The sequence below is a fragment of the Sebastes fasciatus genome, chromosome 6, assembly GCF_043250625.1.
Source record: "Sebastes fasciatus isolate fSebFas1 chromosome 6, fSebFas1.pri, whole genome shotgun sequence".
NCBI lineage: Eukaryota > Metazoa > Chordata > Actinopteri > Perciformes > Sebastidae > Sebastes > Sebastes fasciatus.
The window spans coordinates 22,287,777-22,314,642 of NC_133800.1; the positions used below are offsets into that span (position 1 = coordinate 22,287,777).

General features: G+C 41.8%; 2 protein-coding genes and 1 long non-coding RNA gene across 6 annotated transcripts; 2 read left to right on the forward strand and 1 right to left on the reverse strand.

Moving 5' to 3' along the window:
* Positions 1 to 276: 276 nt before the first annotated feature.
* On the reverse strand, positions 277 to 18,409 carry LOC141769417 (uncharacterized). Of its 2 annotated transcripts, XR_012594296.1 has the most exons (5): positions 18,297 to 18,409; positions 5,163 to 5,271; positions 1,848 to 1,913; positions 1,285 to 1,704; positions 277 to 408 (listed from the first exon to the last, which is right to left on the reverse strand). It is a non-coding gene; the product is annotated as an uncharacterized LOC141769417 (long non-coding RNA). The 2 variants fall into 2 exon arrangements; XR_012594295.1 differs by lacking the exon at positions 18,297 to 18,409 and having other exon boundaries at positions 5,163 to 5,299.
* On the forward strand, positions 351 to 10,651 carry prkg1l (protein kinase cGMP-dependent 1, like). 3 transcript variants are annotated; one of them, XM_074638467.1, is made up of 20 exons: positions 351 to 482; positions 1,298 to 1,490; positions 1,586 to 1,709; positions 1,862 to 2,028; positions 2,593 to 2,706; positions 4,221 to 4,326; positions 4,530 to 4,593; positions 4,917 to 4,994; positions 5,185 to 5,279; positions 6,304 to 6,369; positions 6,481 to 6,558; positions 6,660 to 6,756; positions 6,871 to 7,010; positions 7,098 to 7,187; positions 7,393 to 7,534; positions 8,657 to 8,820; positions 8,917 to 9,039; positions 9,318 to 9,380; positions 9,474 to 9,540; positions 9,632 to 10,651. In XM_074638467.1, the coding sequence occupies exons 2-20, from the start codon at positions 1,301 to 1,303 to the stop codon at positions 9,713 to 9,715; spliced, it is 2,052 nt and encodes a 683-aa protein (XP_074494568.1). In that variant the 5' UTR covers positions 351 to 482; positions 1,298 to 1,300; the 3' UTR covers positions 9,716 to 10,651. The 3 variants fall into 3 exon arrangements, with proteins under 3 accessions (XP_074494568.1, XP_074494566.1, XP_074494569.1); XM_074638465.1 differs by having other exon boundaries at positions 6,871 to 7,187; XM_074638468.1 differs by lacking the exons at positions 8,917 to 9,039; positions 9,318 to 9,380; positions 9,474 to 9,540; positions 9,632 to 10,651 and having other exon boundaries at positions 6,871 to 7,187; positions 8,668 to 8,817.
* On the forward strand, positions 11,475 to 26,829 carry acsl2 (acyl-CoA synthetase long chain family member 2). Its single transcript, XM_074638464.1, has 20 exons — positions 11,475 to 11,616; positions 18,321 to 18,571; positions 18,651 to 18,765; positions 19,798 to 19,862; positions 19,962 to 20,063; positions 20,719 to 20,818; positions 21,809 to 21,987; positions 22,086 to 22,118; positions 22,329 to 22,380; positions 22,530 to 22,603; positions 22,916 to 22,993; positions 23,073 to 23,207; positions 23,309 to 23,443; positions 24,647 to 24,815; positions 24,910 to 24,998; positions 25,079 to 25,195; positions 25,289 to 25,432; positions 25,510 to 25,611; positions 25,697 to 25,768; positions 25,859 to 26,829. The coding sequence occupies exons 2-20, from the start codon at positions 18,323 to 18,325 to the stop codon at positions 25,997 to 25,999; spliced, it is 2,151 nt and encodes a 716-aa protein (XP_074494565.1). The 5' UTR covers positions 11,475 to 11,616; positions 18,321 to 18,322; the 3' UTR covers positions 26,000 to 26,829.
* Positions 26,830 to 26,866: the final 37 nt, after the last annotated feature.

A 26,866-nucleotide genomic window follows, 5' to 3' on the forward strand; every position in this document is an offset into this window, starting at 1 on the left:
TCATTAACAGTACAAAGCTGTAAATTTCAGCGACAGTATAATAATGTTAATTTTACAGTAACATAAAGGCAACCCTGCTGCCAGTTCTTTACTGTTATTTTACTGGGAAATTCGTAACAGTGCACTCTTTCACATGAGCGAAATATCTGGGGAATAAAATGATTGATGCTCACCGCTCAGTTCTGCAGGAGACCAACCTATCCCAGGGGCTCAGGAAATACCCCAAAGACCATCTGACCCAATTGGGATCCAGTCCATGCATTTCTCATTACAGCCTCCCGAATGGTCTCTCCAGTGTCTCGGTCATGTGATTGCCTGCTGTCTGTGCCCAGCCCTGGCCAGCCCTGAGGAGGAGGAGAGGAGCATCTCTCACTTTAGGCGGGTACAGAGGAGAGCTGCACCTGTCTGCTGCTGCCAAACAGGGACAAACACATCCAGGACAAGTGAGAAAGACTTCCACAGCGTCACACAGGCTGCATGTGGTAAGTGAAATACAATATCTTTGCAGGAACAGAGCATGCATGTGTGCTTACAGTCTATTAGAAGCAACTCATTCATGTAATTTCAAAGGCTATTATCAGTGCCAAATGGCTCCGAGCGCGCTTGCGACCCAAAAATGAATAAATCCATATTTTATTCCTGCAGGGACGCAAAGTGTGTGTGACTTAATAGAGTCTATAATGACCTTGTCCTAATCCAATTTGTTTTTATCTCTTTTACTGGAACACCGTTACTTTTCTTGTCCTTTGTTTGTCTCATATTTTTTTTTGTTAAGTGTCCTTGAATCAAGTACTGCAAGAAGAAGCAACCTCCTGCAAGACAGATTTATAGTCTTCTTTTTTTATTGCACTGGAAACTGTGTCATTGGATTACACTTGAGCATGTTTTTCTTTTCCTGTTCAGCCTGTGGAAAAGGAAATCAAATCAAATATTAATGTACCATCTATCTATCTATCTATCTATCTATCTATCTATCTATCTATCTATCTATCTATCTGTCTATGTCAAGCTCTTAAGAGAATGTGTTTAAGAAGCCTACAGCAGACTCTCCTGTGTGCTTTAATCCAAGTAGAAGCAATTACACCTTATTGATTCCTCGTTTATATTATTAATATGAATAATATTGATAGAAGTAATCACAGGAAGAGATGCAGACTGCTGTCAAGCTTTGAGTGATTGTAGCTGCAAAATCAGACAGAAATGATACATTTTGTGTCTATATATGAATGTACATTATGTTTGTGTGTGGAAAGAAAGATGATGTATTTTGCTGTGTTTTGTCACCTGTTGTTTGCAGGTAATGGGTACGCTTCGGGACCTCCAATTTGCCCTGCAGCTAAAGATTGAGGAGCTTCGCCAGAGGGACACACTAATAGATGAGTTAGAGCTGGAGTTGGACACAAAGGATGAGCTCATCCGGAGGCTGCAGGAAGAACTGGATCGCCACAGAGCCACTGTCTCCCCCCCAGGATGCTCTGCAGCCAGCGCGGGTACACAACATGGTGCTTATAAATGTCAGATTTTAACAGCATGTAGCACAAGCCTAGAATTTGACTTATTCTGTGTGTTGTTTTTTTTCCTGTAGCTTGCTCAGCTCAAGGTGAGGACTCTCAGAGAGCCATGAGAAAAACAGTCATCTCTGAGCCCTTCTCTCTGGACCCGGTGACTCTCGCCATGGTTTCACACAGAAGCTGTGACAAGAGCCTGGAGTAAGAGCACACAATGTTCTCTCAGCTATTCAAATACATCAAATACATGTTCAAGGTTCACCGACTGCTCGGAGTCAATAAATACCAATGCTGCATTCAAAGCGTTTTAATAACTTGCCCTTAAATGTTATGTCCTACCTTGGATCCCTCAGGTCTCAGAGGCTGATCCACGCATCCTTTTTGAAGAACGACTTGTTGAAGAACCTTGACGAAGGAGAAATCACAGCCATCACAGCCTGCATGTATCCCACCACCATCAATCAAGGCTGTTATGTCATCCAGGAAGGGGCCACCGGGGCTCAGGCTTATGTTTTAGAAGGTAAATCATTTTTCTTCTTACAATTGCAAACATTAATCATGCTTGAGGACATTTATTAACACCTCCTTGAGCTGACAGGTACTTAAGAACAGATGAAATGATTAGTTTTATCCTATCTTTGAATATCAGTTTTCTTACTGCTGGCTCACAGCGCAATCAGATAGTAAGTTGACACTCAAACACAGTGAGAATTACATGTTTGAGCAAGTGAAGAGGGGGCACTTGGGATAACAAGTGACCCACATTGATGGGTTTTTTTTGTGTTGAAATGTCAACTTGATACAAAAGACAGGAGGAAAAAAAAGAGGTTCTGCAAAGAGTTCATCAGTGCTCGATTGTGCTCAGGAATCTTGGCAGCATTTGTAATGTGACAGCTAATGGAGAGTGGCTGCTCCCTATTTTTCGCTTGTCATCCTAACCAGCGAGAGGCGGTGGCCTTGATTTGCTCAGGGATGTATGTGACAGACAGCTGAAGGTTCTTGACAAGTCTCTCTCCAATTTCCTGACACAAAAACACATGCACATGTCGCTTTGTTTCTTCACTGGCTGTGTGTTTATGAACAGAAGGGCAGCTGGATGTGACAAAAGATGGCCTGAAGCTTCTCAGTATCGAGCCAGAAGACATGTTTGGAGAACTGGCTCTCCTCTATAACTGCACCCACACCTACTCTGTCTCAGGTACCGAAGCACCGTGTTCTTGGTTTTATATTTGCATGCAGATATCGCTTGAGAGAGACTGCTGGAGTTGTGCTTTAATTCATTTTGATTTGGTGGGGATATATATAAATAATTCTTGCTTGAGAGAATATCACAAGCAGGCAGGATTTGTGCCAGTGGTCTTAGACAGACATCTTTTGAATTTATAATCAAAGACCTTTTTGAGGTCTTAGACAACACCACGGCTTCAAACGTTTTTTCTCAGAGATGTGGGGAATTTAAAACATTTTCTGCTTTACTGCACATATAACCCAGCTGCCTGATTGCCACGTCTCCTCCCTGCAATCCAGCATGCATCACAAACATTGACAAATAACATTTTCAGAAATAGTTCCATGGTTGGATCATTACTGGTGTAGGAATTTGTGATATTCTTTAGAAAATAAAAAGTGTGCTGTCATTTCCTCCCGGCATCTGATCACAGAGTCCTGTGAGAAAACTTTCTCAGCCGAGTATCTGACCTGGTTTCACAAATAAATAGGCTGTGGAGACGGCCAGGATCAGTTTAAATCGAAAAAAAAATAAATGTTTATTTGCCTTGTTTGGTCCCTAAGCATCCCATTCCCGTTTTGTACTGCTTTCTTTATCTTCCGCCCAGTCAGCCTTTCCAATTTACTGTTCTGCACTATAGATCTGTTCTCCAGTAACAATGCAGTGGTCTGCTGTCTTTTTGTTCCATGTCCATTTCTGTCATCCCTTCCCTCAGATCTGTTCCTTCCTGACCTGAAATTACTTTCTTTTTTTCATTGTTGCCATCTGAGACCATCAATAAGGCTTTTTGCTCATGTGGTCTCTCTCATTGTGACAGCGATAAAGCTCCAGGTGAAAATCAGGCTTCATCATCAGGTCATGGAAGTTCAGGGTGATATACTGCAGAAAATGTCAGAAAATCCTCCTTTCAGAGCAATGTTTGGCTTATTAAAAAACATCCCACACAGCATTCAGATCCAAATAAAGCAATATGGCCCTGAATTGTCATATGGCAGTAAAATGAAAACCGATGGGGTATATCCAAATGGGGGTAATTGAGATATCAGGCCTGCACCATTTTATCAGATGATGGATCTAATTAGACCGTCTGGAGGAAGTCGACTTCCGTTTGCAGGAGGCTTCAGTGAACCAATCAATAGGGGTCATTATTAATTTACAACACCCTCTTTCAAGCTCAATTATAAAGAAAGAGTAATAAAACTTAAGGGAATCAGATTAGATTTATATTAAAAGTCCTCAGTATGAAAATAAGCACTTAACATTTCCTTTTATTCTACATGATGAGCATGACTAATAGAGAGCTGGCCTGCTTACTGTCTGCTCTTCAGGCTGTGGCTCATCCTGCATTCAATCCACATCCATCACAAACTACAAGTGTCTTTGAGAGCTGTTTCAATACCAGCTCCTTGATTGTGTTTCCACCTGAGCTCCAGTGTCGCCGTCGCAACCGTCAGCATCACTTCCTCTTGTCTTTTGATCTGCAGCGCAGACGGACAGCAAGCTGTGGGTTATTGACCGCAAAAGCTACCAGACCATACTTTTGCAGAGCGGTCTCAACAGCCTTTCTCAGTCAATGGAGCTGCTTAGCAGGTGAACGTCGGACCGATGCACTTCATTTGACACGAAGCAGGCCCCCAAAAGCTGCTCTGTATTCATGTCCCTTCAACACAATATCACCTGGGTCATGTTGTTTGTCAGTCGCCACAATGCTGCATTTAGGCCTTTAACACTGACCCAAATATTAACATTCCCATGACGTGTCCTGTTATGTCTTTGTACCTGTGTGTCTGCAGTGTTCCCTTCCTGCAGTCTTTGCCAGAGGACGCCATCATGAAAATGTCTGATCTCATGGAGGAGGTACAGATTAAGTTCTTAAAATCTGCAGCATTGTGTAACCGTCACTGTTTGTTCAAACAGGATCCAGCTGATAGATTATGTGTGCACACAAACAGAACGCGTGTAAACATGAGTGTTTACAGGCCCCTCTGTATTTTTTTATTTCATCTTTCTTTGTTTGGCATCAGTTAACAGACAGGTGCTGGTGTATAATCAGAATGAATCATTCATTGTTAACAGCCCTCATCTTAATATCTGGAAAAGAGTTGATTCTTTTCCTTGCTGTCCTTTTCATGCTCTTTTAAAATTTTTTGCACCTCTTATCTGTCATTTATGCTCCTCAGACACACTACACTGAAGGTGACTACATCATCCGACAAGGGGCCACAGGAGACACCTTTTATATCATTAGGAGAGGCCAGGTAAAGTTTTATGCTCTCTGCCCGCTGCACAGATGAGATGAGGCTTTCAGAGAGGGAAAGGAATTTAGATTGTGGAGGACAAAATGTCAGCGCAGCCTTAGAAATTGCATTACGATGGCGATAATTGACTTTCTACATTGCTCTCCAGCATTACCTCTTTTTCATTACCTCTCTCTTTTGTGCTTGCCAGGTGAAAGTGACAGAAAGGAAGCCGGGCGACGAAGAGCAGGTCGTCCTTTCTAAGCTCTCAGAGAGACAGTGGTTTGGAGAGAAAGCTCTGTGGGGGTAAGGAGGAAATAATGCACTTTCAGAGGAAATCATGCCGGAACACATGGTGGTGAAAACTGACATTTGTGTCACCATAATAATATCAATGATTTCTTTTCTTTTTTTTGCAATAGGGGGGGAGACACTACAGGTGAATAGGGTAGAAAAAAATAACTAATAGATATCACAACTTCCAGTTGATTACTTACATTAAGTTTTTATTTTTTGGATTATAAGTTTTCAGAAAAAAATGGTTTAAATATGCAAATGAGGCATATTTCCAGAACAGAAATCTGAACATTGGTTAAAGCCAGGTTCAAAATTCTTGTTTCATGTTGTTAACATATTAGAGTCAAAGGTTTTTGTGGAGGGGATTTTGGATATCTCTTTTTATCACTCCATAAATCAGAAAATACTGTCAACAGCCATACAAAAACAATTTTTGCATGTTTTTAGGAATAAAATGTTCTAAAAAAATCAAGCTCTGAATGATATGTGAACAAACCTCTCTCTAAAAAAATTCAGAATATAGATAGGTATGAAATTGGAAAGTTTGGTGGATGTAAGTGCTACTGAAGTGGAGATTTCTGGCTCAGAGTCGGAGAAAAAACCCATTTTGAGAAAATGGCCTTTAAAGATATGTATTGTAAAATGCCATGCATTTTGCAACACTACAGCCGAATAGGGAAAAAAATGTAACAGATAGATATCACCATGCAACTTCCCCAGTTGACTACTTACATTGAGACAATTCTTTTTTGTGTTACAAGTTTTCTGTAATTTTATGTTTGAATATGCAAATGAGGCATTATCTAATGCTAACTTTGGGTGAATTTAGGAGAAATCTACAGAAACAAATAGACAAAGTAGTACAATAAACACTTAAATGTGTATTTTGGTTGTTTTCTATCCACTAGTCTGAAAGAAGACATGTTATGGAAGCAAAATAGCCCAAAACTCAAAATTGACCAGTGCATGAAAAACGATGTTTTTACCTCTTCCCTCACAAACATTATGATTTTCTTCTTCACTCTGTCTTTAGAGAGGATGTTCGGACCGTGGATGTGATTGCTGCAGGTGAAGTTACATGCTTGGTCATTGACAGGGAGTAAGTGGATATTTTGTGTTAATAAAATACATTGCACAGAAAGTAGTAACTGATTCAGTTGCTAAACCATACCGTTAATTTGGCGAATATGCATGTGCTTCTGTGTTTCAGGACCTTCAAAGACATCATCGGTGGGTTGGTGTTTGACTGCAGTCATGAGTTGCAGCAAAGCCATGAATCCAAAATCGAGTGAGAAGCATTTGCACCGCTATTTTCTACAACAATTACATGTAATTTGCAGCTATGGAATACAAAAGGTATGAGCTCACCTGTGTTTTGCTTGTGAACAGGTCAGACAGGGATCCTGATCTCTTCTCATCTTCCACCTTAAGTGATTTCCAGATTATCTGCCCTCTAGCCGTTGGGGAGTTTGGTCACGTAGACCTGGTGAGGGTCGATCTTATAGCAGCTCACACACAATGACACAGATCCCGCCGTTCAGCGGCCTCCTCCGGATTCCATGTTTCTATAATGTAATCTATTGGTTTCAACCTCTGTCAGGTGCAACTAAAGAGCGACATCAAGAGTCTTTATGCCATGAGGGTCCTAAAGAAGAAGCTGATTGTCAACAGCGGTCAACGAGAGCACATCCTGAGAGAAGGGCGCATCTTAATGGAGGCTCATTGTCCATTCATAGCCAGGTGTCTGTTCTTCAGCAGTTATCTTGATTACATAATAATGTGTTCATCATCTTTATTAACATGTGTCTATATTTGTATTGAGCGCAGGCTACATAAAACCTTTAGGGACGCCGAGTGCCTCTACATTTTGACGGAAGCTTGCCTTGGAGGGGATTTATGTGGTCTACTCAGAGATAAGTAAGTATTTTTGGACTAAAGTAGATGTAAGGCACTTTTTTGTCATCATGCTGATAAAATATTTATAGTCCTACCACTTAGCCAAGCTTTCATCACAATGCAATTTTAAGACTGAGCAGGATTGTCTTACATCTGTCTACATCACACATTTTCTTTTTTCGCTGTGATGCTTAAATCAGCCCTTCTACATGCTGTTCTGTTTCAGAGGATGTTTGGACGAATGCAGCAGCAGGTTCTACACGGCTTGTGTTGTTGAGGCATTGACCTTTCTTCACTGTCGAGGTGTCATCTATAGAGACGTCAAGCCTGAAAATGTTGTTCTGGATGAGCATGGTTATGCCAAACTGGTACTATAATTGGTTACAAACTTAAAGGTGCTCTATACGATATCCAGAGCATTAATAGAGCAGCAAACAACTATTAGCTATGTAAAGATATAGAGGAGTAATGTCTACCTGAGCAGAGAATTAAGTCACTCTCCCTGTGTGTGTTGTAATCTGAGCTTCTCCATGCTTTGTTGACATCGTCGGGCCGGCCGTGCGTGCTTTTAGTGCACGTTTGTGCATGTGCACGGATAAGCCGCTGGGGGCAAGTGGCTATATTTCTGGGGTTCCGATGTAGCCAGCGGATATCTGGGCCAAGACTTCCTTTTCCGTGCGCTATTTATTATTTACAGTCCGATTAGCAACTTGAGATGCAAAACTGGAGTTGAGAGACGACGTGTACGACCGGATTGTTTCTGTGTTTGAAGAAAACCGGTTTACAAGATCATTTTAAATCATAGAAATAAAATTCTATTCCTATGTTTTAAACCATAAAAAGCTAAAACATCGTCAGATGATAGCCGGTGGGTTCCCAGATTGCATTTTGGCCAATGCGTTCCGTCCAAGCCCCCCAGGAATAGCGCCAATTTTCGTGGTGGCCAAACGGCGGCACTACAACTTCCATGTTCGTCATGTGAGGCCATTGGGCCTAAAAATACTTTTTCCCATAGACTTACATTGGAAAATAAACGTCTGTAACTCAGCGGATATTTTTTAGGTGAATCAACTTCCCAGTACGAACACTTGAATAGCCCTTATTTAAATCATTAGGTCCTAAAAGTTGTAAAATGCACTAATAGCCGAATCCAGAGTTATTTTCCTTTCTCCGTTCATGTGAATGAGACCCAGACCGAGGAGCGGATAACGCCATACCAACTGATGACGCCGTCGTCGGGGAAGCGTAGCACCCACCCTTCGTTTCCCCCCCCAGGTTAACACTGTTAGCAGTGTTGCCTTTGTTTTCACTGTTAGCGCTGTTAGCACCATTAGCTACGAGCCGCCAGCTCAGTTGCCGCCATGTTGAGAGCCGTGCGGAGGCAATAGAAATGCTCCAAATCTCGCATTTAGCACCTTTAAGATCACATTTTCCAATATGAAATTGTATTATTCTGGGTTTTACCAGCTGTAAGTGAACTCATTTCTTAGATTGGTTCCAGATGTCTAAAGAAGGTTGAGGTGGGTAAGAAAACCTGGACGTTCTGCGGTACACCGGGCTACACGGCGCCTGAAATCATCCTAAACAAAGGCCACAGTATATCGGCAGACTTCTGGTCACTGGGTGTTTTTGTGTTTGAGCTCCTGAGTGGCGGGTAAGTTTAACAGTTTTATGCAGCCCTATTTGTTACGCTCATTTCTCCAGTTGTGTAGATGAAGTGATGGTGACAGGCTCATGTTTTCCTCTCCAGGCTCCCGTTCAGCGACTCTCACCCGATAGATATTCTCACAGCAACAGTTCGTGGCATCGATCAGACCGACTTCCCAAAAACCATCAGCAAAAGTGCCTCCAGTCTCATAAAGAAACTGTGCAGGTGCGGTAAAAGAAATCCTAACTACACACCATGAATTATAATGTGAAAGCTAAAGACAGTTATATTATAGTGCTTTTTCAGACGTAAAATCCCCACCATTGTATATGTTACATTATATTCCCCCTCTTCCAGCCACAACTACACACAAACAGATAGGAGCAAATTAAGAAGCGATGCAGGTGTTCTGGACACGACCTGTGGTGTAACACCACCTCTCGGAGGACACAATCTGATTATTAATTCATAGTTTATTTGTGTGTTTGCTTTCCATCACCAAGGAGCAATCCCTCGGAGAGACTGGGCAGTCAGAGAAATGGGGCCAAGGACATTCAGAAGCACAAGTAAGACAACAGATTTATTACCCTGGAGAAAATCACAGGCCTGTGCTTGGAAACATGGTTTTATAGGTTGTGATGCTCCGCTTTTTTATTCAGATGGTTTGAAGGATTCAACTGGGACGGACTCTGTAAAGGCACACTAAACCCTCCGGTTATCCCCAAAGTAAGACACGTTCAGTTTGGCTTCTTATTTTCTGTTTTGTGATACTGTTTGTTGCAATGAATATACTTTTTTCTCTTTTTCCCCATCTCAGGTGAAAGATACTTTGGACAGCAGTACATGTGGTCATTACGCAGAGGGCTCAGTGGAGCTGTGCACGAACTGGGATGATTTCTGATGGATCAGCTGTGAACTGGAAAAGAAAGAAACCTGTCAATACTTCATCACTTTCAGGTTTAGTCCTCCTAAATAATTCACTGCCTTCAGTCTAATTACTGCCATCAAGAATTAATTATATTTTCAGACAACAAAATGTTATATAACTGCAGATATTGTTTGATAAATGAACCATGCTGCCTACTGTGTTGAGCTCAGACTGTTTTAGATAGATTTATAAAGATAGGAGTTCAGTGATGTCACCGCTGTTGAATGTATAGGCCTAATAAACTAATAGGCTGCAACACACTGTCTTTTCTTTTCTTTTTTTTAAATATACAATCTCACTATGACTTTCACTTTTGGGGGATTATTGTACAACTCTGTCATTATCTGATCTCTCCCCCAAAAATGCCTGAATATAATTAAGAAGTGACGTCAGAGTCGGCCCAGTCTTGCAGGAAAGCGTCAAGACACTGAAAGGTAGAGAGATCAATACAGGAAGTTGTGTGATGTTAACTTCAAAATAAAGTAACTGAACTGAATTAAATTACAAAATTGTTGAATTGCGGAAAAATGACATGAAACGTGATATACTGACATTAGATTAGGTCGAAATATGGATTGAAACAAAGGATGTTTCATTGACAGGTAGCTTATAATTAATTGGTTTAATAGCTAAAAGATATCTAACAGTAAATGACAAATGAAAAAAAAAAATGCCAAAAGAGGAAAACAAAAAAGACTTAATTTGCAATTTCTAGTTTATTTTGTTGCATACTTTTTTTTTTTTAACTCCATGTAATGCTCTGTTAAAGCATACAACGGAGTATTAGGGCCACATTGAGGAAAAATAAATAAATCTGAGATTTCGAGAATAAAGTCATAATATTATAAGAATGAAGTCATAAATTTACCAGAAAAAAAGTGGTAATATTATGAGAATAAAGTTATATTATTATAAAGTAGGCATTTTACGTGTTATTTTAGAGGGGAAATAGAGCAGTGTGCCACCTTTGTGAAAATGAGGAACGTGGATCTTTGAAGTTATACTTTAGTATATTCCAGCACATCAGCACCACATTATCATAAGTATCACCTATAGGGGAAATTGCCTCTTTTGTGGAGGAGGAAATTACTTTTTTTCTCGTAAAGTTATGACTTTATTCTCGCAATATTACAAAAAAAATAATTCTTGAAATAGCATGACTTTATTCTCAATAAATTACGACTTTTTTCCTCGTAAAATATGATGACTTTATTCTCGAAATCCCCGATTTTTTTCCCTTCAATGTGGCCCTAATACTCCGTCGCAAAATCATTTTCATTCAAGCTGAAGTAGGCGATATTGGAGCAAATATGATTAAAAAAACATATTTTTATTAAACAATCAAGCGCAGCCAATAGGAACGCTATCTCTCTGAAATGACCTGTGATTGACCAAAGTCTTCCGTCACAGGCTCGATTTTCTAAAGCCTGAAAACAGAGCCATGAGGAGGAGCAGAAGTCTAGTTATCTCTCAGAACACTTGAATTCCAATATACTGAAAGGTTATTGTGGAATCTTTGCCAAATTGATGCCAAAAATCTACTGCCTACTGACACTTTAACATGTGTGAACTTTATTTCATCATCTTAGATTTCCTTTTTTGCCATAACGTTAAAACATGCCATGTCTAGTAGTACTGAAATAAAAAATAACAACTAGTTTGTTTTTAAACTATGTCTAGGTGAACTTTTCCACTTTATATCTCAAATTTAACGTGGATTATGCACTGCTTCCAGGCTTTTATTTTGTAGGTTCTGACCGGAAATACACGCACCTTGTTTAGAGCTTGACGTGTTGCAGATTTGGATGGATCTGCAGCTGAAGTAACTTTGTAGCACAACCTTGGGAACAATTGGCGGCCTGCGCTCTACCGAGGTACGTGTCACTATGGCCTTTGTTTGTTTGTTACTTTGTTTCCAGTTGTTTTAGCTCGATATAAACAAACATATCCTACCTAAACTAAACTAAACTAAAGTATGAAGGACTCAGATTTCGATGTAAAAGTTAGTCTGCAGCCGGCTGAGAGTCCAGACTACCGAGCTGAGAGTCTGCTGAAGTCTCTGTGATGATGAATCAACCTGTTTGCAAACTTTTGCATGAAGTTTTTTAAAGCAATGTGCCTTTAAATGATCCAGTGATGAGATAATACAGGCTGCTTCAGGTTGCTGCATTCAAATGAACACATTTGATAAAGTTTCCTCTATATAATATATTTTTGGTGCATTTAACTGAAGCTTTAACTTATATATTGACCTCATGGTTCTTTCCTCCTACTGGAGTATTTGCTTTTCATGGTGCAGAGAGACTTTCTGGATATTTTTTGCAGTGTGCGTCCAAATTCTTTTAAAGACCTGAGGTGCACTTATGTGTAACTGTCACCTTAAGCACAGTCCTGTGGTATTTTGTCCTGATCCAAGCAGGGGATGATGATGTGGTTGGGAAAAAGGTTACAGCCCTCAACTGTAGGTTTTCTGACATTCTTTTATCAAATCACATTCCTGTCTAGTCCAGTCAGTTTATTTTTTTCCACAGCATAAGACACCATCTATCCTTAAACCCTCTATTTGGATAACTTTGTGTTTGTCTTTTGTTTTCTTTCCTGAGGGTTTCCTAACCTGCATGTCTAGATACTCTGGAGCATGCAACATGTTACAAGTTGTCCACATGGCCGGATGCCAGGCTGAGTGTTTGACAGTTAAAAGTGTATATAGGCTAGACCCACAGCATGGCAGCTGAGGTCGTGCAGGGCTGGATGATCTGCCCTGCTGCACAAAAACACTCACTGATTCATAAGTGACCAATGAGTTGTGGTGCCAGGAAATCTAAAAGTGGAAGGTTACCCCTGCATAGTGATGTTTGAACCTGGTGCTGCTTAGTTACATGAAACTTAAGGCTTGGAGAGGGGGGAAAATAAAGCACAAATGTTGCATTGTCTGTGAGAATCCTGATTGGTTCCAAGTGAATTTGAGACCCAAGTGAAAGTGTTTTCATACGTGCAGGATGCTTTCTCATTTATTCTTCACCTCCTCCCCCCCCCCTCGACAAGAAAAACTTCATTGTGACCAAGTGTGTGTCTGTGTTCTTCACGCTTCATTTGGGAATCACAGCCGGAAAACACCCGTGCGTTTCGTTCTTTCTCTTTTTCTGGTTTACCCCCCTTCCGCCGCCCGGCCAGCCTCACGTGTCCCCCCTCTCTCTCTCTCTCTCTCCTCATCTCCCCTCCATCGGACCACTCACTTCTCATGGCACATGGAAAGTGTGCAGAGTTCATTCATTCTGCTGCTGCTTGTGTGGTTACAAAATGCTGTCGCCTCGCACTCTCCCATTAAAAACCTCCCCCCCTCCTCCTCATGTCACCTCCTGTAGTTTTCTGGGTCAGGGGGAAACATTGCTCTCATCACCACAGTAGCTGTGATGGCCACTGTGCACAACCTCTTCTCACTCAGGGACCTTTTCTATGCAGGAATCTACCTTTTAAGGGGACTTAATCCTGACTCTGCTAGTAGACAAATCCATATTTTAAGTTTAATTTAACAGGAAAATAGCTTAAAAACAGTCTATTACTGAAAGAACACTATTAAGGTCAGACATTTCCTGTGTGCTTGTAATAAAAAAGACATGCATATATTTAGTTAAAAGCAGCCTCGACTGCTTTTTTATGCTCTCAGGCTCGACCAAAATGTCTATATAATAATTTTGAACTTGAACAGAGTCTCGCTACCAGAGTTTTAAGTGGAGCAAGAAATGGATTTAATGTCTCCTCTTTTGCTGCGCGGGCTCCTTTTTAAAACAAATAGGCTTTACCAGATGGTGATGTTGCCAGAGCACACACCTGAAGGTCGTTCTACTTCTTAATGTACCAAAAGCTTATACTGAAGCTACCTTTTGCATTTATTGTCACATTTTAAGGGGAAAAATGGAATATATTATTCATAACTGTTTTCATTAGTGTATAATCACCTGAAACTAAGAATTGTGGTGTTTTCGTTGGATTAGAATGAGCCCTTCATATCATTATAGGGAGCGGGTCTTCTTCACGGAGTCCACCATGTTACTCCACCATGTTTCTACAGGAGCCCAGAACGGACAAAGCAAAGACTGGCTTTAGAGAAAGCCATTCATGTTTTTACGTTACCTGAAGGTCACCGTAGTTCTCTGACATGCTTGTGAAACTGTGGTAACGTGAGCTGCAGAGTGCAAAACCGTGGTACCACCAGCTGCCGTCTGACTTCCCATTGCTCCTAAAGTAATGTTATTATGGTATGGATGGCCTCTGAGTGAGGCGAACAGCGTTATCGGCGGCTCATTTTACCGCAGTCTTGGAAAGGGAGAAGTGAGCAGAGGGGTACTCAGTTGCAACCACTCAACTAGATGTCGCCAAATCCTACACACTGCACCTTTAAGCCTTGATTTGACCTAAGAAAAGGTAGTTATTTTACTATTAAAGGACCAGTGTGTAGGATTTAGCGGCATCTAGTGGTGGGATTGCAGATTGCAACCAACTGAGTACCCCTCCGCTCACACCCTCCCTTTCCAAGCATGTTAGAGGACTACGGTGGCCTTCAGGTAACGTAAAAACTTAGAAGGCTCTCTCTCTAGAACCAGTGTTTGGTTTGTCCGTTCTGGGTTACTGTAGAAACATGGTGGAGCAACATGGTGGACTCCGTGAAGAGGACCCGCTCCCTATGTAGATATGAAGGGCTCATTCTAAGCTAATGAAAACATGATTCCTAGTTTCAGGTGATTATACACTAATGAAAACATAGTTATGAATATTATATTCCATTGCTGCCGATAGATCCCCTTAAATCCCACACACTGGTCCTTTAATACCTTTTAAATTAAATTGTAAACGCTTCAGTAATTTTTTCCCATTACTAAATTTTCACCCGTCCAAGTTCACTTTATGTGAAGCTCATTGTATTCAATGCCCCCCCCACCCCGCCCCTCTAAAAAATGTGACATACAAACAGTGTTTGACAGTGTGAATCTTTAAAGTTATAGTCATCATTGATTACATGCCAGATTTTTCCTCTAAACCAGTTTGTGGTTTCTGTTTTTGTTCGTTCCATATTCTGAATATCTCTCGTCTGAGTCGTCTCTGTCTCTGCTTGTTAGCCGGACTAAATGTGCACAGACATGCAGACTGCCCCAGGCTATCTGTTACAGTATGCATGTTGCTCCCCTGTGAACCGCTATTCTGTATGCACTCCATAGCAGCAAAATCAACATTTTGAAACCAAATTTGTTTGCAAACTTGCAAACATACTTTTAACCCACTATTATTGTCCAAACACCAGTCCACATTATGTCGTCATGTGTGCCCTCTGCTATGAATTCAACACTCCCGAGTGTCAATTCAGGTATGAACCGCCAAAGATATTCAGGTTTTCCTCTCCCCAGCATGGGACTGGCACGGTTCTGTGAAGGTGCATTTGTATTCCTCCAGTCTATTTTCACGTGTATGTGCCGTTTCTTTTGTCTCATGTCTTCCAGGGAGTAAAAGCTGGGAGCACAATGGTCCCTGTCTGGGCCTTGACAATAGCCCTTATGAATGGGAGTGAGGAGGAGGAGGTAGCGACGGAGAGAGAGAGACAGAGAGACAGAAAGGGGCTACAGGAAGCTCTCTTCACAGCCCACTGTAATTTTTTTTGATGTGTCACATTTCATAAAGCCCTTTTTGTTTCTCATTTATTTACCTCGTGAAAAGGACTCAAGGGGATCACCAGCTGCTGTTTTGCTGCAGCAGGTGTGAAGTGACAACTGAAAAAGTTTTAATTCAGATAAATTGATGCCTAAAGTAGATTAGGGATCCTCTGTGGAGGACGAGTGTGGCATCACTTTTGCCCATGCAGGGAGGGGAAGCGGTGCAGGAGCAGCCTGGATGAAGAGGAGGGAGGGGTAGATCACTCTTTATCCCCTCTCCTATTGGGCACCGGGGGGGAGAAAGTGGGTGAGAGGTTGAGGGGTGTTCGGGGAGGGGTGTGGATGTGGGAAAGTAGAGATTTATTCAGTGAAGTGAATTCCTTGCCTGGTGCAAGATGAAGTGGTTCGAAGTGGAGTGAAATGAGCAGTTTTACTGCAATTTTTCAGTTTGTGTCGGGGGAACGCTGCTTTGAGGCTATGGATTACTCTCAAGTTGCTTTTCCTCTCTTTCATTCAGTTTTGATATGAACAATAAAGTCTCTGGCAGCGGGGGATCATGGGGGTGGACTTTGCCGGTCCTCCCCCTCACCCTATCCCACCAGCAGCCTCTCGCTACTGTACGCACCCCAACTCTCTCTCTCTCTCTCTCTCTCTCTGGTGAATGAAAGAGTGGCACAACATGACTGAGAGTAACCTCGCTGCCTGTTTCTGTTAAGCCAATCGTTATTACTTCCTTGTGTCTCTCCACTCCCCCCACCCACCACCACCAACCCAGGCCTTTTCTTCTCTTCTCCCTCTGAGCGGTGCCAAGCCTGTAGCCCAGTGTGGTTCAGCCTTTTAACCAGACTACTTTCAGAAGATGTTTTTAATTACTTTACCTTTTAGGTTTTGTGGCATTCTGTGTTTAAGCTATATTTTAGTGTGTGTGAGCAGAGTTTACTGTGGTGGATAGAAGGGGAGATGTTTGGAGGGAAAACTCTTTCACACATTTACACATCAAAGGATGTTTACAGGCCTTTGGGGGAGGGAGGGGGAAGGCTACTGCTGTATTTGTGAAAAAAATGTGGTATACAACCTTTTGTGGCTCCAGATGGAGCTGCACAAAATGTGATAAATTGACCCAAGTGATGTCACTTGAGTCAGGGGTCAGTTGAGTCTAAAGCATAGACTGTTTATAAGAAGTGGACGTAGTCAAGGTGACGTCACACATTGGTTTGTGGACTGCCGTTTTGAAGCCTCGAGTTCGGCATTTTGGCCGTCGCCATCTTGGTCTTTTGCAACCAGAAGAGACATGAGAGGGTGGAGCTAAGTACAACCGGACACTGAAGAAGACATTTTTAGGCGACCAAAAAGGTTACAATTAACTTTCATGAGCTGAAAACACACTGTGAAAGGGTTGAAGTTCTACAGGTTAGGTATGCCACGCCCTAAAGCATCCCCTGCTTTATGGTCTATTTGACTCTAAATGGGACCATCATTTACTAAATGAACATCATGCTGTATTGAAGAAGACTTGAAACTAGCGATTGAGACCATAAACTCATGTTTACAATCTTTACTGAGGTAATAAATCAAGTGAGAAGTAGGGTCATTTTCTCATAGACTTCTATACAATCAGACTTCTTTTTGCAACCAGAGGAGTCGCCCCCTGCTGGCTATTAGAAAGAATGCAAGTTTAAGGCACTTCTGCATCGGCTTCACTTCTCAGACCCGGAGTTGCCTAGTGGTCTGAAGACTACAAGTATGAAAACGAAAAAAAATCTTAGGGTGAAGTTGAGAAAGAAGTGAGTTTACCAGACTTTTCCAGCCCGCTCCTCATCTCTGCTGGAGGCTAGCAGCTCAAGTCTACATTCGCCGCTACTAGCATAACACATCAGATCTCCAACCAAACCGTTGGTGATTGAGATTGTTGGTAATAGGGAGTTTATTATATTGTGCAGAAATTCCTGAAATAATGCATTTACAATTGAGTAACTTGTAGTGAAACAAAATATCTAATTCCTCCTATTTAAAATGCATTGAACTTCTTGGTATGTGAGACATCTACTGGTAAATGTGTTGTTTACTGATTAAAGTAGTGCTGAAATGGTTGGTCCATTAAATTGACAAATGTATTGACAGCAAATGAATCACCAACAATCAATTATTTAAATCATTCGTCAAGCAAAAGTTTCAAACATTCACTGTTCACATGTGAGGATTTGCTGTTTTTTTCTGATTGTTATCATAGAAAATTAGATATCACTGGAATTTGGACTGTTGTAATGGGTATTTTACTGACTAAACAATGAATTGAAAAGAAAAATAGTAGTAGTATAGCCCAACCGATAGAGGATTTTTGAGGCAGATACTGATATCTGTTATTTGGGAGTTTAAAAGATACATACTGACCAAACCTAATCTGCATTTCTGTACAGAAATTTCTTGTTTCTTATTGGTCGACATATGATACGATGACGATATATCTGCGATAAGCTCATATCTTGGCCTGGCCGAATTATCTATGCGTCTGGCTCTAATCAATCGACTAATTGTTCATGATAATGTTGTTAATGAATATATAATAATTTGTTACAGTCCTAGATCTAAGTATCTATCACTATCACTATTGCACAGCAAAAGAGAAGAAAAATTATGATGAAAACAGACAATGAAGTAACTTATTCCAAATTAAACCGATAAATTGTAAAGGAAAATATGTAAAAACAAACACAATAGTTATTAGAAACATTATAAAAGGCCTTAGCAGGAAAATTGTGTGTTTAAAAGTGACTTGAAATCTGTCAACCTGTTTCAATGTGCAACATGTTTACTGTGCTGCTAACTGCAGGAGATGCTGCATTCTTTGAATTGCAGCAAAATGAAATGTTTTTTGATGTAAATGCAAAACATAATTCTTCATTTCCTACCTTGTTTCTGTCGTCCTCTCTCAGTTATGCATTTCCAGGAGTGGTTGCGGTCACTTCGCTCCAGTGCTGGACTCAAAGGGTCTGAATCGGAGGACTTCTGGAGTCTCCTGCCGTCTCTGCCCCTGTCCTCCTTCTCCCTGTCCTCCTTGTATCTGTCCCCGTCCTCTCTGCTGGGTTTAGGAGCCTTGGCCTCTCTCACCGCGTACTGGCTGGTGACCCGTCCTCGACCCATGCGTCCTCCCTGTGATCTGCAAAACCAGTCGGTCGCTGTCAATGTGAGTGGATCACGGTTAGCGTCATCGTCATCATACGTTATCATGGTAGGAGTGTATTAAGGTGTTGTGTTTGTTGTAGGGAGATCCAAGCTGCAGGCGATCAGCTCTTCTCAAAGACGACTCGCTGCTGGAGTTTTACTACGATGACACCAGGACGGTCTTCGACATGTTCCAGAGAGGCCTGAGGATCGCAGGTGGTACACATCCACAACACAATTCATTTAACTTTACCCTACATGTTATTGTGTAATATCAAAGAAATGACAAAATGAATATCTCAGCAGCCAAAGTAATCTCATTATGTGAAATAGTCAAATTTGTGTTAATGACACTGAAGTGTACATAAAGACTGATTAAATGTGTATTATAATTATGATTAGTTGCCATAATTATGTAAGGCGAGACACCCCAGGCCAAAACATCATTCATGCACTGTTCAATTTTGGGCTATTTTGCTTCCATAACATGTCTCCTTTCAGACTAGTGGCAAAGAAAACAACCAAAATACACGTTTAGGTGTTTATTTTACTTCACTTTGTCGTTCGAAGATTTCTCCCAAATTCACCAGTTTCATTCCTATTTATATTCTGAAGGTTTTTTACAAAGGGGTTTGTACATAAATATCATTCATAGCCGGATTTATAGAACATTTTATTCCTATAAACATGGCGAAAATGTATTCTTTTTTTATGGCTGTTGAAAGTATTTTCTGATTTGTGGAGAGATAAAAGAGATATCCAGAATTCCCTCTGCAAACACATTTGACTCTAATATATCAACAAAATGAAACACTCATTTTGAACCTGGCTTTATCCGATGTTCAGATTTCTGTTCTGGAAACGTATGCGTATTAGCACAGATTTGATAAGATAATGTCTCATTTGCATATTAAAGACATACATTTTCAGAAAACTTGTAATACAAAAAATAATTGTCTTAATGTAAGTAATCAACTGGGGAAGTTTCATGGTGATATGTATTAGTTAAATTTCTTACCCTATTAACCTGGGGTGTCTCCACTTAACATTAGCTTTTTGTCCCTGATTCAGTCAACTGTGGTGTAATAGCTACAGTTACTCCACTCGAACATGATAAATTATATATATTTAAGTATTGTCCACGCTTGTTTCTAGCTGTAGCGGTCAGATAACAAATCATTTTAGCACCATATTATGCAGTAAGTATTGCATATGTGTGACCTGACCCAAGTGTCTCGTGTCCTTCAGGAGACGGCCCGTGTCTGGGCTTCAGAAAGCCGGGGCAGCCCTACGAGTGGATCTCCTACGCTGAGGTCTGACGTGTTTTAAGTATTTCTAACCTCCAGTCATCATCGCAACACTTCTGTGTAACACGTTAGTCTTTGTTGACTGAGCGTCTCCAATTTCTTCAGGTGGCTGAGCGGGCGCAGGTGCTGGGCTCTGGGCTTCTGGCCAAAGGCTGCCAGCCGAACCCGCAGCAATTTGTTGGGATATTTGCACAAAACAGACCCGAGGTATGACGGGACTCATGTGTGACGTTTGTTTGTTCCCCCGCTGGTTGGTTACCTGCGAGCTTTAGATAACTTTTATGATATGAATGGTTCTTGCCTCTAATCAAGATCGTTGATCCTTGAACTTCTTGAACAGCCAAATAGATCTAATTTGTATTTCATACACACATCTCCGCAGAGGTTCCGCTCCTACCCTGAACTCGTACCAGGTTCACATTTTCGTCTGTGAATTTTTTAAATTGAAATTTGTTTTTGTCTGTCCTGAAAGTGTGTTTGCTTTAATTCATATTGAGAGCAGAGTGCCGGAGGTGGAGTGTGGGTCTCCAGGGCTGCTAATATTGGAGCATGTCTGCTCCCACACTCATTTTTTAATATATCCGTTAGCCATTTTTGTCACTCCCGTGTAGAGAGTGAAAGATAATTTTCTGCTCCATCAGAGCCCGGAACCTCTCATCAGACCTATCGACACACAGAGTGCTGTTTTCTACTTTGAATGTATTGTTTGTTTTGTAAATATGAAATGCATTATGGTCGACATTACCATGCATAACTCCCTAATGTGTAGATATCTAAACTCAACAAGTACTCACTCAGTGTGGTGTGTGAAGGCTGGAGAGGAGTCTAACGGTGCTGCTTTGTCTCCCTCTGCTGGCGACAGTGGATCATCTCAGAGCTGGCGTGCTACACGTACTCCATGGCGGTGGTGCCTCTGTACGACACACTGGGGCTGGAGGCCATGGTCCACATACTCAACCTCAGTGAGGAAAACCTGCATGTAGAAACAATAGAAAGGGCATTGTTAATGGGGTTTTATTGTTATTTAAAGGAGTAGTTCACCACAAAATCCAAACTTTGTCATTATTGGCCAGCCTGCCAACCTCCCATATCAAATTAAACCATACCGTACCACAGCGTTGAGCAATGCAACCCTTCTCCCAGGACATTCATTTGGAGACTGAGAGTCACGCAAACTGTGTGCATATTATAACATCTAAGAAAATATAGACGATAATTAGGTATACATTATGTTGGAAACAGCAGTGGAAGAAGTACTCTTTCACTTAAGTAAAAATACTTCATTACATGTAAAAATCCTGCTTTCAAAATACTACTACTAAAGTTAAAGTACAGAAGTATTATCAGCTAAACATACTTGAAGTATAAAAAGTAAAATTACGAATTCTGCAGAGAAATGGAGATGGGGTGATAAAAACAACTCAATCTCAAACGGTTTGTTTTTTAAATTTTTTTTTACAACATGTCTAAAAGTTTGCGAACCACTGGTTTAAATTTAAATTGACAATGTATTGTATTTTATAAGCTTATTATATGTTTTTAATGTAAAATCTTGATATGCAAAGTCCTATAAGTGTAATGGAGTAAAAAAAATGGCAAAACAACTCAAGTAAATGTACTTACTGACTTGGACGTGAAGTGCGGTCATGTGACTTAAAGGTGCCAACGTTTGAAATTCATTTAGCCATGAGCTAGCTAGTGGGGCATGCTCACATGCACTGCGCGGCCGGCCTGGCCTCTGATTACAACACAGAGAGAGAGCGACTTCATTCTCGACTGGAAAAAAACCCCCAAACTGGAGCATCTTCTTTGAGCTTCACTGCACAACTAAAGCTGATTAGAAAAATACAGATTTATGTCTTTGGGGTGAACTATTTCTTCACAACGTCAGTAGTTGACACACTGTAGGACACTATGTCTTTGGTAACTATTCATGTTGGTGGTGTTCTTAGCGGAGATCTCTCTTGTGATCTGCGACCGGGAGGACAAGGCAGCAGCTTTGTTAGAGAACAAGGAGAAAGGCGTGACTCCGACGCTCTCCTGCTTGATCCTCTTCAACGATTTCAGCGATGCGTTTGCGGAGAGGGCAAAGAGCTGCGAGGTGGAGGTTTTGAATCTGGAGCAGCTCATGGTGAGCAGAAGGACTCATTTAAATGTATCCCCTTTAATTTAGCCATCAATGTGGATATGTAAATTGATATGAACAACTCCTCTTTGTCCACATCTTAGGGCCTGGGGAGGCAGAACCTCAAAGATCCTGTGGTGAGTTTATCGTCTCAGCTGCTACATCATCACCGCATCAAACCGGCTCCAGTAAACAGCTAATCCCCCTCTAAATGCTGGGATGACAGTTTTACAGTTGCTCCTGTCCCATAAGATATCATTAACACTCACTTGTAAACAGGACTTAAATTAAGAGCGGAGGAAGCCTGTTGTCATATTCTCCTGTTTTATTATTGCTGCCTGCTGTAGCCGCCCCAGCCTGAGGATCTGGCCGTGGTCTGCTTCACCAGTGGAACCACAGGTATGTGATTTCATACGTCTAATTATCCCTCACTCACATCATTAGAGAAGTGTCCTTCAGTGCCCACTAACAACCTGATCTTTATGGCACCGCTGCAGTTTCCTTTTGCCGCGCAGGGCACTGCAATAATGTCTTGTTTATTTATCCAGGGAAGCCCAAGGGAGCCATGATCACCCACGGCAACATCGCCTCCAACACTTCCTCTGTCATTAAGATCCTGGAGGTCTGTCTACACTTCCACCTCCTTGTCTAATTGAGAACAGCCTCACAGCTACCGTCACTTCCCTTCTGCTTGTGTCTCTGTATCTCCAAACTGTCCCTTTCCCGCTGTGTCTAATGGTATGATTAATTGGCTGTTTGATTGCCCCTGACGCCGGGAGGTACTTTAACTAATTGCCCCCGTACGAAGATTGTGCTATCTAAGTGGCGTTGAAAAAGCCGTACAGCGTGTTTGATTGCCTGCGAGGCTTCGCCGTACGCCTGAACTTAATCTCTCCCCTGTGTTTTGCTCACTTTATTCCTCGTTCTCTCTCAGGGTTCGTTTGTGATCCGACAGGAGGATGTGTCGATCTCTTACCTGCCACTTGCACACATGTTTGAGAGGATGATTCAGGTAGCTGAGCCTCTTTTTTTTGTTGTTGTGGCGTGTGTTTGTGTGTGTAGACCCTAAATAAAGTCTGTTTCTGTCGCAGGTGTCTATGTTCTGCCACGGGGCCAGAGTAGGATTCTACCAAGGCGACATTTCTCACCTCATGGACGACATTAAAACTCTCAAACCCACCTTCTTTCCCGTCGTGCCACGTTTACTCAATCGCATCTATGACAAGGTCAGGAAATAGACGTCTACTGTCGTATCTAGCACCATAACTCTTCGGTCGGTTGTGTTTTTAAACCTTGTTTTTGTACATTTTTGCTGATTCCTATAAAGATCCTGGGTTCTGTGACCTCTCCGCTGCGCAGGGCTTTGCTTCACTACGCCGTCAGGAGAAAGCAGGCTGAGCTCAGCAGCGGGGTGGTACGCAACAACAGTCTGTGGGACAAACTGGTGTTCAACAGGATTCATGTCAGTAGCTGGAAGCTTCATTTTTATTTCCACCTAGATCATATTTTCCCACGTTTTCAGTTCATTTGCTGCAGGTCTCCAGTAAAGACCTGCAGGCCTCTTCAGAAACAAAAACATCTTCATTTTATGCCTCCGCGCCGACGACAGCCGTGGCCGGAGGCATTATGTTTACGGGTTGTCGATACGTCCTTACCATTCTCGTGAACACAATATCTCAAGAACATCTGGAGGGAATTTCTTCAAATTTGTCGTCCACTTGGACACAAGGATAAACTGATTAGATTTTGGAGGTCAAAGGTCAAGGTCACAGGGACCATACGTCCGTCCCATTCTCGTGAACGTGATATCTCAGGAACGCCTTGAGCAATTTCTTCAAAATTAGCACAAACGTCCACTCGGACTGGAGGATGACCTGATGAGATTTTGGAGGTCAAAGGTCAAGGTCAAGGTCAAGGTCAGTGTGACCTTACATTTGTCCCATTCTCATGGCCGTGTCTATAAGGTAACCCGCAAATTACAAAAACTTGCAAAAACTCTTGCGAGACTCGCTGCCCGACGACCTATCCTAACCTTAAACATCACGTGAGATTTTATGTCTGATTTGCGTGTTAACTTCTGGCCATTGGCGCGAAAGCGATATCTCAGGAACGCCTGGAGGGCACAAACATCCACTTGGACTCAAGAATGAACTGATTAAGAACTCAAGAATTCATATGCTAATTATGCAGGATAAAATGATGAAGTGATGACATTTTGGACAGACAAGGATGTAAACTACAACTTGACTGGCTGGAGGAGGCATACAACCGTGAGGCGGTAATTTTAGTTTTACTACAGTTTTTAGTCTTTAATGACACATTTTCTGTTAATACAGGATTCTACAGTTGTCGCTATTTATGTTTTACAGCACTCAACACAGTGGTACACGTAGACCAGCAGCCCCTGCAAATAGTCAACAAATCTGTATCCAAACTTTATGTAGAAGCACAAACTATTCCAGCAATCAATGCCAAATTCACCCTGAGCATATTGGTCCTGTGGGAGCGAATTGGAGAAGCACACGCGCTGAAAGATTTTGGCTCGGTACAGTCAATGCAGATGGGAAAATATGGTCTAGGTTGAAAAATAAGGAATTTAGCTTGTAACTTCAATATGATTGCATTTGAACCGTTTTACATAAATACTGCATCACTTGTGTTTCAGGCCAGTTTAGGAGGTAATCTGCGGTTCGCCCTGACCGCTTCGGCGCCCATCTCCCCCACCGTGCTGTCTTTCCTCAGAGCCACTCTGGGCTGTCTGATCTTTGAGGGTTACGGCCAGACGGAGTGCACCGCAGGCTGCACTTTCTCCATGCCCGGAGACTGGACCGCAGGTAAGACACCATCCGATACTCTAAGTTGCTAGAGCTTTTGTGCCCGTGTTGGTTAATCCTATCCTCAGCAGGCGTGTGGATGTGTCTTTGTCAGGTCATGTAGGTGCTCCTTTGCCCTGCGCCAAGGTGAAGCTGGTAGACATCCCCGATATGAACTACTACGCTAAGAACGGAGATGGAGAGGTGAGATGCTCTTTTAAAATGCCATCGTACTGTATATATCACCAGACCGACTGACACTTCTCACGGCTTTGTCATGTTAGATCTGCATCAGCGGCCCCAGTGTGTTCAGAGGTTACCTAAAGGACCCAGAGAGGACGGCTAAAGCCTTGGACAGCGACGGCTGGCTGCACAGTGGGGACGTGGGCCAGTGGCTTCCAGTAAGTTTAGACACAATCATCAGCCTAAGGCACACAGATATCATCTTCTGGTCTCCTGTAAGTAAGCAAACGTGTCCGCTTTTCCTCCGCCAGAACGGGACGCTACGCATCATCGACAGGAAGAAGCATATCTTCAAGTTGTCCCAGGGAGAGTACATCGCTCCAGAGAAGATAGAAAATGTCTACACGCGTTGTGTTCCTGTGCTGCAGGTGTTCGTGCACGGAGATAGTTTACAGGTACAATGCGATTCAGTTGGATCTAGATTCAAAACATTTACCGTGGTACGAGTTAAACTTTTAAATTTTGTTACCAGTCTTACCTCATAGGCATAGTCGTACCTGACCCCGAGGTGTTCGTCGACTGGGCTAAAGACCGAGGATTTGTGGGATCCTATGAAGAGCTGTGCCAGAATCCTGTATGTCATCTAAACCCCAAATTCATAACTTTTTACACCAGTGTATGCATTCCAGAAAATTGACGGGTTATTGGTCTTCCAACAGGATTTAAAGAACGCAGTATTAGAGGACATGAGAGCTGTGGGGAAGGAAGCAGGACTGAAGTCCTTTGAACAAGTGAGGAGGAGCCTCTCTTTTACTTAAATTTGCGAGCTACTAACCTCCCAAAACTGACTTTTGGTGTGATTTTGTGTCTTACCTTTTCAGGTGAAGGACCTTCACTTGCATCCAGAGACGTTCAGCATCGCCAACGGCCTTCTCACCCCCACGCTGAAAAGCAGACGCGGCAACATCCGCAGAACCTTCCAGGAACAAATATCAAGCATGTACAACAACACGGCCTTCTGAAAAAACACCGCCCAGTAATTCACACACAACACCCGAGGGTTACTGGTGTCCAATGAGGGAAAATAAATGGGACAGGGACCTGTGAGAAAACAATTCAAATCCTGTACGTCCAGCAGTGCCTTATTTTAAAATATATATATTTTGGAATATTGGTATTTTGCTTCAAAGAAGTTATAATTCACGTCCACCTCTTGCACGTATGTTATGTATTAACGTCACATGAGAAATAACACAGAATGGGACCAAACCTTTTTTTTTTTTATTTCCAATCTCACTAATTCAGAGTTGTAATTCACCAGGAGATTTTTGCTGATAATTAAGTTATTGTCTAGTTGTAGAGATTAAAACAAGTAAAAGCACAGAAGTTATTGAGAAGCAATCTGCAGAGATGTTGAGTTAGACATTTATTTCACGCTGCTCTGTTCTTCCCGTCCCATGCAAGGATTTTTAAAAGGCCACTGTTGTGTGTCTTTTGGACGTTGTTGCTCATTGTACTTGCATTAACTGTAGGTTTGTATTTTACGGTTGTTGGGCCCTTTTATCACCATGACATAAGCTTTTCATGAACACTCTTGATCGTAGCTCGATGGTCGCGTATTTTTTCTAATCGGTTCTGAAACATTTCATAAACCAGTGTGAGCATGTAATCCTTCACCTGAAGTTAAACCGTTTAAACTAACGAGGGTTTCAACCAGCAATGATTTGTTAAAAGAAAAAAAGGCTGAACTGTATATACTGCTTGTATTGATATTTGTTGACCGGACACTACTGACTAATTCCAGTAAAGTAAAACTGAACAGAAATAAAGAATAAAGATTAGTAACTGACGAGTCTTGTGTGTGATTTAAATTCTATAACAACTCCTGC

Excerpts from the sequence above, each read along its gene's own strand:
- prkg1l (XM_074638465.1), top strand. The coding sequence starts at position 1,301 with ATGGGTACGCTTCGGGACCTCCAATTTGCCCTGCAGCTAAAGATTGAG. Across the intron at positions 4,995-5,184 it reads ATATCATTAGGAGAGGCCAG|GTGAAAGTGACAGAAAGGAA; the intron begins GTAAAGTTTTAT and ends TGTGCTTGCCAG. Across the intron at positions 5,280-6,303 it reads GGAGAGAAAGCTCTGTGGGG|AGAGGATGTTCGGACCGTGG; the intron begins GTAAGGAGGAAA and ends CTCTGTCTTTAG.
- acsl2 (XM_074638464.1), top strand. The coding sequence starts at position 18,323 with ATGCATTTCCAGGAGTGGTTGCGGTCACTTCGCTCCAGTGCTGGACTC. Across the intron at positions 18,572-18,650 it reads ACCAGTCGGTCGCTGTCAAT|GGAGATCCAAGCTGCAGGCG; the intron begins GTGAGTGGATCA and ends TGTTTGTTGTAG. Across the intron at positions 19,863-19,961 it reads AGTGGATCTCCTACGCTGAG|GTGGCTGAGCGGGCGCAGGT; the intron begins GTCTGACGTGTT and ends CAATTTCTTCAG.